The following is an 18,074-nucleotide window of genomic DNA, read 5'->3' as shown; positions in this document are numbered from 1 at the left end:
CGCTGTAGATACACAGTGAGCTGAAATTTTGCGAGCAGTACTTTAAGGTCCAATGTATATCGTTCACGAAGAACAGGGATTTGATGACAGGAACCCTTATTGGTGTGAAAAATATGCGTATATTTGCTAATATACGCCTTTATAGGCTTACATACGCTTGAGTAGCATGTAGCTTTTGGGTTCAGTTATGGTCCATTCACATGCGTTGAAAATTTTTTTCAAAGTAGACTCCATATTTACCTGACTCTTGATAAAATTAATCCATATAAATGTGGATATTAGTAGTATATATGAATTGCAAAAATAAAAAACCAACTGGTTTTTTCAGTTTTTTAATTGTAATTATGAAGAATTCCCTTTGTGAAAGATGATTTTCCCCTGAATCCATTCCTGTACACATCAGCACGTGAGAACTCTGAAGTTTCTTTCACGCTATTTCCCTTAATTTAATTAATAGAACTGATTAATTTTCTTGCATCTGCAATATAACACATTTTCCTTGCTACATATGATCGATTGAATTTTTCTGTCGTATTTTTCAACTGCCCATTTTTCCTTTCGTGCGTGAATGTAGCCAAAAGTGACCCCAAGTACATATTTCATCAAACTTTGATCGAATGAATAAAAGGGAAAGGGACAGAAGAAAAGAGGAATCGTGACCAGCATGAAACCTCAAAGGAGAGTTGATAGTACAATAGATAATACATTTTTGTACGTATAACAAGGTACACTCATATGGTGTTTTTTATGACACATAAAAAGTTGATTATTTTGCTATCTTCAGTATGTACACGGATCAACCCAACAAGAGTGGACGAAATGAATATAAAAATGAGTACAAATATATGATAAATTACCCCAGAGCCATCTATAAAGTCTCGCTTTTTTATGCTAAAAATGTTTTTGTGGTTTGCTTGACTTCACAAGTCCTCACCACGGTGATCGTGGGGATCTTGTTTTTGCACACTTTCACAAGTCTCGAAAAGGTGAGTTGGAAATAAATGAATGTGGAATGCCTGGAAATGGCGAGTCCTCGAAGGCGTACGACAGAAGGAACTCGTACAGTTGAGCAAACGAGGCCGTACCACAGAGGGAACTCGACCAGTTGAGCTAACGAGGCCGCTGAAAAAGTGAGGATATTTCCGAGCGATTGTCGTTCAAAACCAAAAAAACAAAAGAAATTAATTTCTTATGTAATTATAATCAACTGATGAGTATGTGGAACTATTTTCAGAAATCCAGTCACATAACGGTTATTTAATGGAATTATTGAAGTACCTGGTTAGAAATTTGTTGATGCCCTGGGTATACGATTCCACACACGAGTAACTAATGTACTTTGATGACTCTATAAAACCTTTAGGGCGTTGAATGAAATGGCGTCCACTGTTGATGTGATGCGATAATGTGTTTGTCCCTCGATCCACGGGCTAAGAGGAGCTGAGAGCTTGCAAAGGGCCGTTTTCCGCGCGAGAAATAATAGTTTCGCAATGAACTTGGCACTCACCGCGTCCCTTTGAATGTCGCCTCCCACCCTGACACCCGGTCGCATTGGCTAGGGGGGGGGGCACCGTCACCCTGCGAATTCCATCTCCTGCTTTCCCTCACGATCATCGTGACTAGAGTTGAACTTGGTCACCGCATTCGTTCAGATCTTGAAGTACTTGGAAACGCATCTTTGAGGAGTTCTTTTTTACTATTTTTCTTGCAATGTTTCGAAATTAATGTTCAACTCTCCGCTGGTATTTATCAAATGATCGCCTAGGAATATTTCATGCATTTTTGCACCACGAGGAGCAAGCCCACAGCCGCCCAACACACTACACTCCATTTTTCTTTCCGATACCAATATATATTCCGATGAACATATTGCCAATGCTCCCGCACTCCTCGGGCGAATGCTAGAATGTGCTAAGCCTCCTCAAATGACGTTTGGGTAGTATTTTTCATTTTACGCAAAGCAGATTGCATTTTTTCTTAAATTTGAAGTAAAATTTACTCAGCCCGATTGAGCTAAGGACTGTAATGGGTGTTCCTTGTTGAAAATTTAATCCATGCACGAAAGCATTTGAAAAAGAGACCGTTTGCTAGTCAACCCAAGCCACTGAAATGAAATGAAAATATGTGAATTATTTTTTAGAAATAGAATTATGAAAAGCGCTTAGGCAAGATCCTATCGACTCCTGAACAAATTAACGCTCGCTTGATCATTGAAATATGAAGATACTCTTCGAGGGGGACGTGGGAGTCCAACGTAAGGCTCTCTGGGCACCATAACCCGCACAGGGAAAGGAACTGGCCCCCTGCTGGCTCCCTGGCTACCCTGAAGTGTCAATTTCACACGCCGTATAGGGATTAGTACTGGGTGAACTCTACCATCACCTACTAAACCGACATTAGGGGTGTTTACTGTATTTATGGTCCTTAACAGTCTTCGAGGGGGATTAAAATACAGTTGCTCAAAAAAAGGAATTTATTTTGCTTCGACCTCCATAGCAAATATTATAATTTATTGTTTAAATCATTGGCAAATTGTGTGAATAATAATTCTGAACTCATTTTTGCGTGAGACAACTTTGTTGGCAGGGCCTAGGTTAGGTGCATGTACATATTTTATGATAACGCTCCAATATAATTTTTTAAAGCCTGTTTCGCTTTTTTTAATGTAAGAAAATGATTTCCCTTCGGGTCAAACGTTTCCTTCGGTCGATGAAGAGTCTCTTAAGAGGAACAACTTTGTATTCACATTTCCTCGCACTTAAATGCCGGAGTCAAAAAACATTAAACGAGATTTGACATTGAGTCATTTAACCGTCCCAGCAGTCAACCTATTGGCATGGGCTTCTTTTCGGCACTATTCGCGATAAGTTGTGGATATTGGAGTGGTCGAAGGAACGCGTCTGGGTGTGACGCTCCGCCAGTTTTCCACTCCTGCGAGTGCGTTATTCTGCTTCCCTCTCCCCCCGCGCACCCCTCCACATCCCCTCCGGTCGAACCCCGCACCCCCCTCCCCCTTTGGGCCCTAACGCCGCCCAACGCGCAGCGTTATTCTTCGAGCGGATGTGTGAAACTCGTTGCACGCGTAATATTTCACCTCAATCTGAACACCAGTCAGCGGTGACGACTGTAAAATTTTCCACGCTGGTCGGGCGCGCTCATGTCTAATTTAGATCAGTAAATCTCGTAAATGCAAGCACAAGAATGAGTAAACAGTCGAGGTAAAGGTTCAGTGGGTTCTTGTTTTTATTACTCACTTCCGGTGGCTAAGAAACGGTTGGACGTCAGCGCACTGACGAGTTGGGGGATCTTATTCGCATCCTGATTGCGCTTTTTCACTGGGGAGGAAATACTATTCGGTCCGTGATTACCAGGGGGATACCATGCGGGGTTGACCTTTTCCCGAGCTATACTTACTACAAGTACTGTGGCGTCTGCCTCCACACCCTCGGGCCCATCGCTAAGGTGTATGATGATGTATATTGGTACACGAATATTTATTGCTTAATATTGCACACACATGCCTAATTTTTCCATGAGCAGTGTCTTATTCTGCTTCCGTACGACTCTGATAATCGAAAACAAGAAGCGTATTTAGCATTGTGCTTGGCTAAATTGCAATAAAATGGCAATATATTTTCTGGAAAGGGAATTGCGGTCACAAGCATGAAGAATTATGCGTCTGAGATAGAAAAAAAAGTTTCTTATCAAAAATACATGTATTATTTCGAAGCTTGAACGTGATTCCATATTTTGTATAGTTATTGTTTTGATTGATACAGTTTTTTCGTCAATGGAGCCGAAAGAACTGTATCAATCAAAGCAATACAGCTCGCCAACAAATATTTTCTCATCCTAGCAACTTGCGCCGCCATGTCGTTGAGAAATCCTTCCTCAACGATATGGCGGCGCAAGCTTCTGGAATGAGAAGATATTTGGTATTTTAGCCTCCTTGAAATGAGAATCATGTGTTCAGAACTGTGATCGCTGGTGTAAGCACATTTAATCTTGCCAATGCTCCAATTGAGAACCATGTGAGAGAAATGAAAAACTTAAGCCTAAAAATATTCCATAAATAGTCACTAAGCTTTTATTATGCTGCCGGATGTCCCAATGTGCTGATAGAGCATGATGATTTGATAGTTGGCTTCATGAGTAAGTTTATATTTTTTGTGTGCATAATATTTTGCTCGAGGATGCAAAGACCTCCGTAGTAGTTTTCTTAAAAAAAATTCGGAAACACTGACATTTAAGTCATGTGATAAACTGATTTGAAATGATATACTACCTCTTTCAAGCTTAATCACGTGAAAAAAACAATTAAAGTCGGAATAAAATGAGAAGGGATTCGGAGGATATTTGAGTGGATTTTCTTCGCCAACAGACATCATCGGCATTTTTAAAAGCAGGAGGCAAAACAGGACATGAAGAAAATAAGAAAAGCAGAAGGGACGGTGATGCCAATTTTTTCTCTGTAATGCGCGTGATTAGAGCAGTTTTGAATGTCATGTGTCTGTATCGTTCATATGTTCCATAAAGGGCATCGTAAGCTTCTATTTCCCGGACCGCTTTGAGAGCGGAATCAAATACAACCGCTTTTGCCCTAGTTGGCACAAATATAGCCGGCATAGAGCATGCAGTGCAATAACAGTAGTCCCTCTTTTGACAAGAAACGTCCATTTCATATTTAAAGACGCATAGACTATGCACAGTGGTAATCAGCTGTGAAAATGAAATGAAAAGATTAACTTTTCGCATGGATGGTCTCGAACCGAATTAGCTGCAGATGGGTGGTTAAATAGGACGGAATCGGAGGGAAAAATGAGATAAGTTAATTAAATTAATATGTTTACAAGGTTTTAAGTAGATTTTCAAGTAAATTTCCATTGACTTGGGTACGTATCTATACGCAAAATGTATATAAATAAACTTAATTATAATAATGTGTATACTTTAACCGCCATAAATTGTGATCGAACAAGAGAAAAAGGACACGATACAAATAAATCTCAGTTCTCATAAAATTTTCTGTTACCCCAACCACATTAATTGGTGAATAAATGCATCGCGTGAATTATAATTGCGTACTCATACATACAGTTGTACACATTTGCATAGAAAGAAATACGTAATATAGAAAAACCTGTTCACTTGACAGCAGGTGCCGTCCAAAAAAGAATTAAATATATCAGAGGATTTTGCAAGTTGTATAATTACCTTTTATGTCAAATAAATATTATTTACCATATTTATTCTTCCCATCTCTTACTCATCACACTTTTACTTTTCCTTTTGACTTCGCTATAAAACTTACTTCCCTTAATTCTTTTAATTAATCATTAACTTGTTGAGGCATCGTCACGTCCAACTTCCTTTTGTAGTTATTTCTGTAGTATTATTAATTTTAAACTTTATATTTTACCTAAGTTCTAATTGTGTATCTTCCATTTTAAATTTATCGTTGAAAGTTTATCCTACTATCATAATTTAGTTGCATAATTTGTCAAATGGCAACATTCCCATCTGTTGAAAATTATCTCTCCCAACTGAAATGTACAAAGCTTTTAATTTTGTATCTAACCTTCCCTGCGGGATATTTCTGTTTGTTCTGTTAAGTTATTTTTTGTTGAGTGGGGGATCGGGATGTTGCGGCTGTTAACGTAATGGCTTCCCACCGAGAAGGCCCAGGTTGGAATTCTGGAGACGGAAGGCATTTTTCCGTGGTATCTTAATCCCTACTTGACGTGCTTGGTGGAGAGCACTTTGAGTGAGTACGCCGTCCGTCGGATGGGACGTTGAACTGCGGACCCCTTGGCGCCTTTCGTTTAGAGTAGGCTAATGCCGGTTTCTCTCCACCCTTCCTTTCCCATCCATCCCTCATGGCGCAAATGATCTTCGCTCTCGGTCGCCTCCCATATAAACTACTAGTACTACTTTTTTGTTGGGTTAGTGGATTCCCATGCTGTCATTTCATTGAATAAAACACTTAGAAAACAATTTATTGATCACATTCAAAATTGCATACTAGTAATATAGCTTAATACGCAAAAGGTAGTCTTAGTTTTATTTTAATGATATGATCCCCGAAATAATTACTTTGATCAGTGATTACCCTCAGGTAATTCTATACAATACCTTGTTACAGTATATGGCAGGGAAATGGTAGGGAAAACCAGTGCGGAACACTTTTGGGTAATGTACTCTATTATGACAATATATCTTAAATTTGATGATTTCAATATCAGAGGTTTAAGAAGTATTTCCTTTTTTTGTTTTTATACCTAGATTATTGTCTCAAGTCCACTCGCTACATGTGTGCTCCATTTATGTATTATTATACATGGTTTGTATAAAAAGTATCGGAAAATTTTTCGGAAAAATAGATTTATTTCAGGTATTGCTACAATGTCTCAAAATCCTTCAAAGTACATCCCTTGAGCGTCGACAGACTTTAACCAGCGATTTTTATACAGACTCGAAGACTCCCTGGTGAGATGATTCCGGACAGTCCTTAAAGGTACACGTTCAATCTTCTTTGACGGAATTTAGAGTCCCATGGTAGTGTCCTTTGATGGAGGATTTCCACTTCGAATAGGTAACAGTCAGCTGGTGCCAAGTCGGGACTGTAAGGGGGTTGGCGAATCGTCGCGATGCCGCTTTTCGTCAGGTATCCGGCTACCTCGGAGCAAGTGTGGCTGGGTGCCTTCGGAACGAGTTTAGCGCAGATCTTTCGCATAGCCAACCTTTCAGTGATAGTGGTATGAACTGTTATCTTATAAATGCCAATACTATCTACGATCATGCGCACACTTAAACGACGGTCTGAATTAAGCACTTGAGGCACGCGTTATACAGGGTTCGTCCGGAAAATAAGTGTACTGACTCCTGGGCTGGGCGCGCCGCTCCAGGCGCGCCCAGCACCGCTCTGACGGGCTGCGATTGGAGGGGGGTATGTTGGCAAGCGACGCTGAAAAAGGCAGTCGGCTCTGAGCTGTGGTGTAGTGAGGAGCTCTGTTAACGCGAACCTCCACGCTCGACCAACGTCACGGAACGCGATGCCGAAGCAGCGTTATTCCATCAAATTTGCGGTAAAGCTTGGGAAATCGTCTACCGAAACTGTCGGTATGATTAACCAGGCTTACGGGGAGTCAGCCATGTCCAGAAACATGATCTTTCGGTGGCACAAGATGTTCGTGGAGGGCAGAGAAGAGGTCGACGACGAGTCTTCGAGAGGTTCCCGATGATGCCTTCGCGGGAGCGTTCCAGGGATGGGAACGCCGCTGGAACAAGTGTATCGACTCACAAGGGTCCTATTTTGAGGAATATTAGCTTAAGATATGTAAAAGTGTAATAAATTTTTTTTCCTGAGCTCAGTACACTTATTTTTCCGGACGAACCCTGTACATTGTCGTCAGTTTTTGACATCGACGGCTCTCGAGCGCGGGGCTCGTCCTCCACACTCTCTCGGCCATCTATGTTGAACTTGTTTCACTTAAAAACTACAGTTTGTGATCTTGTTTTATCCTTATACACTTGGCGAATAGTGCCAAAATTCTCTGAAACCGATTTCTTCACTCTGATACAAAATTCGATGGCGTACGCTGTTCATTCGTTCGCTGCATTATGCGCTTGCCGAGTCACTCGACAGTGGTCCACTGAAACACGTTCATACATATTCCCTAGGAAACCCAAATAAAAACTAAAGAAAGTATGTGTGTATAAATAAATAAAAAAAATATATATATATATATCTATATAGGGTACAGGGAATGGAACTGGCCCCCCTACCCTGATGTGCGACTTTCATGGGCCGTCGGGATTAGTACTGGGTGAACTCAATCATCACCTACCAAACCGACCTTCGGGTTGATTACTGTTTTTATGGTTTATATATAAATATATATATAAATATATATATATATATATATATATATATATATATATATATATATATATATATATATATATATATATACACACAAACAAACACCAACACCCGGCAAGTCGGGGATGGTAGACAAGATAATACAATCAAATAAGGCTATATGGGTGGACAAAATTTCGGCGAAAGTACTTGAAGATTTGGGAAAATATGGGATGAAGAGTCTATATGAACTAATTAGTAGCATCTATGATCGGGCCGGAAGTCATTGTGAGATCGGTTTTAGTTTCTATTTTTTAAAAAAATGTAAAGGCCACATCATGTGAGCACTGCAGAGCAATAATTTGAATATCCCAGACAGCTAAATTTGTTCTCAGGATCATAAACAAAAGTATAGAGATTAAGGCATATGATTACTTAGGGGATGATCAGTTTGGTTTCAGGAAGGGGAGAGGTACGCGGGATGCCATTGCAAAAACTAGAGCAGGTAGAACTGTTTACGTATCTCAGAAGTGTTTTGGACCAACAAGGCCAAAGTAGTATGGATGTGAGGAGAAGAACCATAGGTGAGGAAAATGACCATAGTGGTGACTTCAAGTTTGAAATTTTGCATGTGGAAGGGAAGGAACCTAGACGGGATGCTTTGGAGCAGCTCGAAATTTTAAAAAGTGTACGCTCAAAAGAGAACATTGTTAACGACCTTTTGTACACCTCCCACTCGCCTCTCTTAAACCTACGTCTGCTCGATACCTGGGCTAATGAGGGTAAAAAACCCCTTCATTTCCCCCCAACACTCTCCCTTGACCTCAAAGATATGTAAAAGGCGTTGCATTTTGTTATGAACCGTTTAAAACTCACCCACATTCCTCCGCCATTAAGAGGAGTGCTCCCCATAGGGGGTCTCCTCCCGCTTCCTAACCTTCCCTCCACCATCATTCCCCACTTCCCTCCCCCACCTTTTCACCTCCCCGCCCCCCACCGAAATGTTGTATATATAGATGGATGTTTGTAGAGTTGTTACCTGAAGATGACGTTGGACGTCGAAACCCGGGTCGTATCACAATAAAAATTCTGTGGAATCACAAAGTTATTATTTTTCATTTCCAAGATGAATCGATTCCATTAAGTCACGCCGGAAACCATTAACTATGTGAGGAGAAGAATTATCTAAGGCATAGAGACTTTCAAAACGAGGGGGGAGTTGATGAAATAGACGTTTAGTAAGGATGCTATGAAAAGGCTCGCCAAAACTTTGATATGGAGCTTATTTATGTGTGGCGCGGATATATGGTAACTAAAGCAGGAGGATAGACGTAGATTGGAGTCTTTTAAAATGTGGGTTTGGAGAAGGATGGAGAAGGTGAAATGAACCGAAAGGAAACCAAACGAGGCAGTGCTAGGTATGGAGGGCGAGGAGAGGAGATTACTTGGAGAAATCATAAAGGAGTTAGGAAAAATGGATGTAATGCATATTGATCGGCAGTGGGATATTGAAGACTGTAATAGAGCGGAGAATGTTAAACAAACGAGGAAGGAGCAGGAATAGCGTAGGGATTATAGGTATTTTGCACGGGATATATATATATATATATATATATATATATATATATATATATATATATATATATATATATATATGTATGTATATATATGCATATATATATAAACTATGTGAAAGTCTTACGGATATGAATAAGAAAGTATACCAAGATAGCACTAGCAAACAAAAACACAGGAACACGCGCAAAAGAGACTCACACCTAAATATATTATTTAATAATATTTATATTTATGTACTTAATATGCATATATATATATATATATTAATATATATATATATATATATATATATATATATATATATATATATTAATATATATATATATATTAATAATCACAAGGTACTCATTCGAGTAATTTCTTCATCCACCTGTCGATATAAGAGAATTGCTATGAATATCTACTAACTTCAATCGCTGCGAGGGGAGTTGACTTCAAACTAGCTAAGTCACATTTAGGTGACAGACATTTAAGAATTCACTCGTTTTATTTAAAAAAAAACATAAAAAGGAGAAAATATACATTTGACATTTTTGGCATGAGCCGCGACTTTACAAATACATTATGTTTTGCTCTTCATACTTTTATGATCGCGAGAATTTTATTAAAAATTCCGCAGCTTATCCCAAAAATTTTGTTAATCACATAAAGCTTCGGAGGCCTTCATTATTAAGATTAAATATAAAGAACTTTGACCAAGTTTGCCACACGTTCCTGCAGGGAGAATTATATTGTTGGAGGTTGTTAGAGAAACCAGGATTGGATCCTTTCAGTCGGGAAGAGAGCACATTTGCCTTTTTAATAATGTATACGGGGCACAGAGACGAGACGGGTTGACGTCATACTTGAAAAAGGAGATTGATTTTCAAGCTTACCATTTGAACCACCCGGACAAAGTGTTTAAAATGCAGTCACTGATGGTGATCCTCTTGTTTCAATCGTTATCATGCTCAACTAATATTGAAAATCTCAACGCTTGTGATCAGGAGGGCCTTGAATTCGTCTATCAGTTCTCTTGCGGAAAATTTCCTCAACGTTCCTTATTCCCTGGCGCGTAAATTTTAAGGCCTGTCATCCCAGTACCACCTGCCGTATGCCAGCATACCAGTGCGCTGAGAATGATTTAGATTTGAATTCGGCGCGTCATGTATGCGAATTAATAGTCCAAAGCAATTTAGTTTTCCGCAGTGGTAAATTGTCCATTCATAAATATTACAGTCTACTTCATATTTTGTCAGCAGCAATGTGTCATGCTGATTCTTTTGAAACACAAAAGCTCGCCCGTATTTAATTTCCCTTCATTTGGCCTACCTATCTGTCTCTTGGCTTTCCCCTTGGACCTTTGCTTCTCTCGTTACCACACATGCTCCTAAACAAATCCTTTTGTCTCAAGGCGTTACTCAACCATGACTGAGTACTCACCTTTGGTCATGACTGAGTACACCATTAGTACTGAGTACTCATGAGTTTCATGATCATGGCCCGGTCATTCTGGTTTTTCGCTAATATCCTGTTCCATATATCCTATTCCTCGCTTATTCCGTTGAGTATCCTTTGCTATTCATATTATTCCTCCATTTAATTATTAGAATCCATTTCCAGCCATATATTTCGAAATTTCGGGGTTATGATATCCAAATTTGAAATGTGCCCCGCGAGCCCTAAGCGAACGTGTGGCAGGGGGTGTTCGGATCCAGGCTTTCATTACTACGCTAATTGTGATGACCAGTTTTAGAAAGGAGGAATTATGTATTTAAATCCGTCCATATTGGAGTATAATCCTCATATTTCATACAGTTGATCTGATCAGTCGATGTAGCATGGGTATCTAATAACTGACCCTCGATGAGGTAGGTACTCCATTAACTGAGTGTAAAACCTCAGAGTCATTTGTTTCGTGCGATCTCTTTGAGCTCCAAATGTGGACTCACCAGTGAAAGATAACATCTTTATATCCTCATAAAAATTACCCCACCACTTGTCTAATTAAACTAATTTTATTTAAGATAAACCTGCATATTCTGTTATACGTTCAAATACATGCATTCACGCATATATAATCACTTGACGATAAATTTAAGGTAAGAGGGGCAACCAAGAACGCGACTACGCGACGAATAACGTATTTTTATCCAACTATTTTATGCATACTTTCGCTTTTACTTCTCATCTTTTAATTCCTCAAAACTACGTCACCCTAAATTAGTTCTTATTTTGCTATAATCCCAATCGATTATCATGTGTTTCTGCTAAACTTGCCACGATGTGTGTATTAGAACGAGGCGAGGTCTACATCTACATAATACCCCGCAAGCCGCCGCAAGGGCGTGTGGCGGGGGGTGTTTGGTCACCAACCGTAAAAAGGAAAAATACCACATGCAAAAAAACAACACGGAAAATTACACCCACAGCAGCGCACACACTCATGCAAAAATCCCTTCATCCAATACTCATGCAAACACATATAAATAAAATGTCTACCCTCCTTAACCTATTATAACCAACCCATGCGTTGTTCACTTTGGTGTGGTTGTGGTTAACTCGACGATGTGAATTATCGTCGAAATCACGAGAGGGAAACCAATCAGCCTGCCTTAATATCTCCCAACCCCCCTCCCTCGATCTGCATTGCCAGTTGGTACGTCCTGCATAACTATGTATGTAGGTGTGCCATTTAATGCTCTTTGCACGAACACCGAAGTGAGGTCTCGAGAAATAAATGGTGGGTGCATCCATCCCGCGGCGTATCCCTGCCACCAAGCGTTTTTTGTTCCATTTCGAGGCGAGTTCCTTTTGAGTGCCGTCCAGTTCTGTCTATTTTTGATTTGATATCCGATTTTAAGGCATACTTAAACATGCGCGCCACTTAAAACTGTCGAGAGTGTTCGGCAGACCACAAATATTCTCAGTATAACGATGCTCGTAGAGGTAAAACAGTAAATGTTTTACGAGGCTGGTAATAACAATTCTTAAACAACTCCTTTGATAGGAAGGAATTGATGGGTGCGAGGCAAGAAGCATTTTTCCCGTTCCAGTGCGGTGGAGATTAAAACTAAGTTACTAATGTTTCCAAGGATTAATCCTTGGCAGTGCCCTTAGCGTCACTGCTTGGCTTTTGGCAAAGCTCTAGAAGTAAAAAGTGCGATTGAATTTCGCCGGAGTACCCAGTTGCCTAACATAGAAAAACCCTGACCAAAATCTCAAGTTCAACACTTATCGTAGTTGTAAAGCATTATACACATAAATCGTACCAGAATTGACAAACGTAATAAAAAACATCTTTCCGATCTTTCTAAAAATACTCAAATTCAAACCATTGTTGATCCTGTTGGAAGAACTTATTGGGATAAAACCTATTATAATCTAATAAAATAATTTGGTCATTTCACTCGCGCATTTTCCAATACTTATTTTCAATTGTTATATTAAAAAACGCATCATCATTTGAAAATAAAATCTTGGAAAAAACGCAAATTGAATGATAGGGAAAAAAATAACGTGGGAAACTGGTTTGGCGTCGAAACGGCTTTATACAAAATTAATCTTATCGCATAATTTGCTGAGTCTTTCAGGAAATGATTCTGAAGAGAACAATGTCGACTTTTCGGAAGCCGTAAACACAATGACTCTTCGACCTCGCGGCGGAGTCTCGCGCCGGCAACAGTGCATGGCGGGGCGCGGGAAGGAAGGGTAGGGATGTGCTATGGACCCGAAGACTCCGCAGTGGCAATGTTAGATATTAGATATTTTAGTACCCTGCGGGTCACCACACCGTGTGTGGCACGGGGTGAATGCAATAGAAAACCAAAATAATTTTGACCCGAGTATGACCCCCACCGCGGACAGTCATTGTTATTCTGATCCTTTGCCGTTCGTGGAAAAAATGACATCTTAAATCTATCTGTACTATCCTTAATCTCTCTAATTTTAACAAATTCCAAAGAAACTGCGGGAGATGCCGCAACAGTAACTTTTAACGGAGTCATCCGCTAATGTGCATTTCAATGCAACAATTTCAGAGTGTAAAAATCATTCGCCTTGACTGGGATCCCAGTCAAGGCGAATGATTTTTACACTCTGAAATTGTTGCATCTCTAATTTTATTGACATGATCTCTCCTACCGTAGTGTGATAGGGTAATGATAAATGTTCGACATCACAACTAAAGAGACTCTCTTCCACTTAATACAAGAGAATTAGTCTGTAATTTAACCTTCACTCTGTAAATGATTCCCAGCCCAGCTCCTCTAATAATATGGATACCCTACTAAGTTTATTATAGCTACGCTTTGTATATCTAGCTCCGATGCACTGCACGCGATCCAATTCGGCAATCAATCCAACCTCGTGAGGATCCCATATACATGCAGCATCTAATTGAGGCCTAACCAGCGATAGATAACTTTTCTCTTTGACTTTTCCATCACATTTACTCAGTAGTCTTCTAATAAAATTCCAATTTTTTGTTAGCTTGTTCACATATTCCTCGTGCGTGTTTCGCTCAGGAGAGGTCGTGAGATGGATTTACGCCAGAGGGATCGAGTTTAGACTTTGCATTTCGGTGTTCCCGATGTAGTCTTTCCAGATATTTGTTCAAGGTGAAATGACCTCCACAGGCATTATAAGGCAGACAGTATGGGCACTTTGAGAAGCTAGGAAGTTAATCGGCTAGCAGTAAACGCAGGTTGAAATGAAAGAGAGTCGTTTTTATTGCATGCACCAACAGTTATACTTCATGCCTTGCTTTTGCTCTTGGAATGCGAGTCGCAGCTTTCGTATACATTTGATTACAAAGCACACGTGGATCGTCAGAGAAAAGTGCCTTGCCGCAGACACACCATGTCTAAGGAAGGATGCTAAAAGCGACGTTATTATGAGCCCGTAGGGTCCTTCGACCGGCGTTTGATGATTATTTCTGAAATCTTTTTACATTCTGGTTTTTTAATCTTCATGTTATGAAAAACGGAATTATCTCGCTTAAACAAATTGACAGAGAATGATCTTTGATGAATTATAGAAAATACACATTTGTGAGAAATTTTAATTTGTTAAAGTGAAAAGCTCAGATGCTCAATTTCGTGCGAATTTTAGTCAAAGCAAACGTTGCAATATACTGAGAATTTAGTATTAAATACTACCGCACAATTTTTTAATCATGTAAATAAACCTCATATATAAAAATGGAGTTATCTTTCATCATGAAATAATATTATCATACTTGGCATAGATGTCCAAATCAGCGAATTTGGGTAAAATATTTGCATATGTATTTGCAATAATATGCTTTTTTAAAGTTTGGTCAATTTTGTGATGTTTTTATTTTTGATGATACGTTTAACTAGGATCAATGATATGCATTATCAAATGTGGTGGCATTGATTGGTGAGTGATCATGCGTATGTTTGACTTTCAGGTCAAAGGAGCCCTAATGATATTTTGGTCAGTTGTTTTCGATGTCAGCCAACGGAGGAGAGTCGGACACAAAACGCTCCTTTGCCGGCATCTCCTTTCTCCTCGCCAACTGGAGCTTTCTGGGCTCATTTCATACCGGGAATATGCAAATTACTGTTGTGTATGAGTGCATGTATTGTTATGATAATTTAAAGGGGCATAATTTGATTCATGTTTTTTCTTCTCTCCCCTTGCATTGTGCGTGTCTCGAGCAGCCGAGGTGGTTGAGAGCGTAGAAGCGGCAGCCGCAGGTGGTGTTTCGAGGCCCCCCCACCAGAGGACAACCCCAACAAAAGCCCCAAGTATGTGCATATCGACTCTGATGTCTCTTGGTTTCTGTTTCGCAAGAGCGGCTCTCTTGAGGTTCCGCGAGAGATGGGCATTTTGTGTGTGACTTATGACCAGTTAAATATACATGAAGGAGGTTCTTCCATTTCAGTCATCTACCATCAGCTACCGTTATTTGCTAATATATTATTTTAATCTCTTCTCTGAGTGAAGATCCAAAATTTAAATGATTCAGCCGGTCAATTCAGAATCGGCGTTTAGAGTGAGGAGGAATGATATCTTTTTTTCACAAATTTATTTTCTCATAGAATTCGCGAGGCCCGAATAATGGTTAGAAAATACGTATTTAAAATTTAAAGAAATTTAAAACACTTTAGAATTATCATAAAATGAATGATCATGCCTTGATTACAGAAAGACGATTCATTTCGAAGAGGAGGAACGTTTGAAGAGCCAATACTGTGGGCTATATTTATTCACTATTGTATGGAAATATTTTCAACTTTAAAATGCAAATAAAATCTGGAGGAAAGTATTTTATTGGCACAATGGTGAATGTGGACATAAATTTGGTGTAGAACACGCAAGAACATGAAATATTGTCAAGAATTTTGAATGATTCTTGATTGAAATGAAATTGTAAAACATGACGGGGTTCGCTATGCGTCTAATTTCATGTAACGGTGTCGTAAAATTAGTTGCATAAGTAATATGTAAGTTTGACTTTTAATTTGTATCTTTCGGAGTGACACTGTCCTACAATAGGTAACAGCTGGGCATCGGTCTCGACTACTCCCTGCCCCATGCATCCATCACCATATGGTGGTCCTTCTACCCCTTGCCAAATTCCTCAATATTTCATTTTTCTCATTATAATAAAGGATAACTAGTCGGTTTTTACCCGTACTCTAATGCGCCAAAGATCATTCAACTCAGCGCATCTTTGAGTGAGCCATTGTCCAAAGCAATAAATTACGTTGAAACTATGGTCATTGTATTAAAATTACCGTGAACAATGATGTTTCGCTGCCTCCAGCTCTAACCTTGGGCTAAAGCATTGACATATTGGAAGGGTGAATTCTAATGAGTCCTAGTGTTGTACTAGCGAGAGCAATGATAATTACTCCTTGCCCCATGAAAGAGCATCCGTTCCTCGGTGAGGTGGCTGCAAAAGCGACTGACTCTACGGGGGCGTCCACTTCAGTAATTGCGTCAAGTTGAAAATAATATTCACCATCACCACATGATGAGACCACCACAATTATTTGTCGCAAGAGAGTTAAATAATGCCAATGAACTCTGGCAACTTTGGGACTCAGACAAATCGGCCGCGTGTCGTGCCTGACAGCGAAAGAGACAAGGCTTCCGCGGTCTTCATCACATGAAATCCTTGCAAAGCAAAATCGAAAGCAGTAGCACAGAAGACAAAGAATAGGACACAACCTGATATTATAGGGACTTGGAATGTTAGGATGATACCAAAGACTGGAAAATTACAAAATATGAAGTGGGAATGATAGATATAGGATATTAGATATTTTTCGGCATTGCAAGGGGAAATTAAACTATAGCTGGGATTATTGGTGCAATATTTATGCATTAATATGCAGCGAAAGGGAATAGAGCGAGCGAGAGGTAGCTTTATTATTGAACAAAAACGTAGGAAGAAATATAGCAAACATAGAGCGCGCCATGACTAATGGGATGTCGTTAGTAGGAATAAAAACCAAACCTGGTCGTTGTTCCCGTCCACATACAAATAAGTAATCATTGGGAGGATGAAGTCGACAGATTGTATAATTAACTATAGGAAATAATTGCGGGCACTCCTGGAAGGAAACACATGAAATGATGAGGACTGGAATGCGGCGATTGGCGAAGGGATTGGTGATAGTGGGTAGGGTACTACAGTTTGGGAACAAAGAATGACTGCGGGGAGAAATCAGGGCATTTCTGCAGGAAACAGAGTTTAATTATAACAAACATTTGGTTTAAGCACCTCAAAAGGCATTGGTGTCGATTAAAAATGACTAGAAAGTCATTAAGATTTATGTTTGTAAGACTATATTAGGGTTAGACCAAGCTTAAGTAGCAAAGTGAATGCTTCTCACAGGCACCCGAAAGCGAATGGAAATTTGAATGACAATTTTGTACTAACAAGACTAGATGAAACATCACATCAAAGGGATAATACAGGGAAGTCGGTTGAGGGCATCCAATTTGGAAGCTCTAACTAGGATAAAATAAGGATTCCCAGGAGGTAGCTGAGGAAATAATAAGTGAGGGAACAGGGAAATGTAAAAGGAAAAAATGGAACTATACAGGAAAATGGAAAGACACCGAGAAAACTATAGGGACAGCAAATAAAAAAATCAAGCTAACCATGGCATATAATGAGATGATTAGGAAGAGAGATGGAAATGGAAGAATTGAGACCCCCTAATTAAATAAAAGAAAGTACGAGAAGATCAATAATAAACTGAGCCTGGAAACTATTCAGGCTAAAGAAGCGTGGTGAAATACTCGAGGACAGGAAAATTTACAAAGGGAGGGTGTAATTGGAACACTTTGCAGAAAAATGAAAGTATTATGAAGAAATAAAAAGCAGTTATAGTTATCTAAGAAAATGATGAAGTTAGGTCATAAAAACTATTAATTGAGCCAGGAAAGACAAAAGAGATCATAGGAATGCATAGAGGATCTATATGGAGCGGCATTAAGCCAGCAAGCTTAAACATAGAAAGAGAACATGGCGTTGATGGAGATATCTTAGGTACACCCATACGTGATTGCCAAATAGAAAGGGGAAAAACGAATCGGCAATCGGCACTATATATATGTATATATATATATATATATATATATATATATATATATATATATATAATTTATTTAT

The 18,074-nt window shown here is 39.4% G+C and overlaps 1 protein-coding gene across 1 annotated transcript in view; it reads left to right on the top strand.

Moving 5' to 3' along the window:
- Positions 1-18,074, top strand: part of LOC139698332 (cubilin-like) — a 176,662-nt gene that overhangs the window by 86,055 nt on the left and 72,533 nt on the right. The window contains exon 3 of the mRNA XM_071597237.1: positions 15,106-15,192. Coding sequence (XP_071453338.1) covers positions 15,106-15,192 — 87 coding nt within the window. The remainder of the gene's footprint in view (positions 1-15,105; positions 15,193-18,074) is intronic.

Source organism: Hetaerina americana, unplaced genomic scaffold, assembly GCF_022747635.1.
Source record: "Hetaerina americana unplaced genomic scaffold, ioHetAmer1.1.p SCAF_82, whole genome shotgun sequence".
NCBI lineage: Eukaryota > Metazoa > Arthropoda > Insecta > Odonata > Calopterygidae > Hetaerina > Hetaerina americana.
This window is presented reverse-complemented; position numbering and strand designations above follow the sequence as displayed.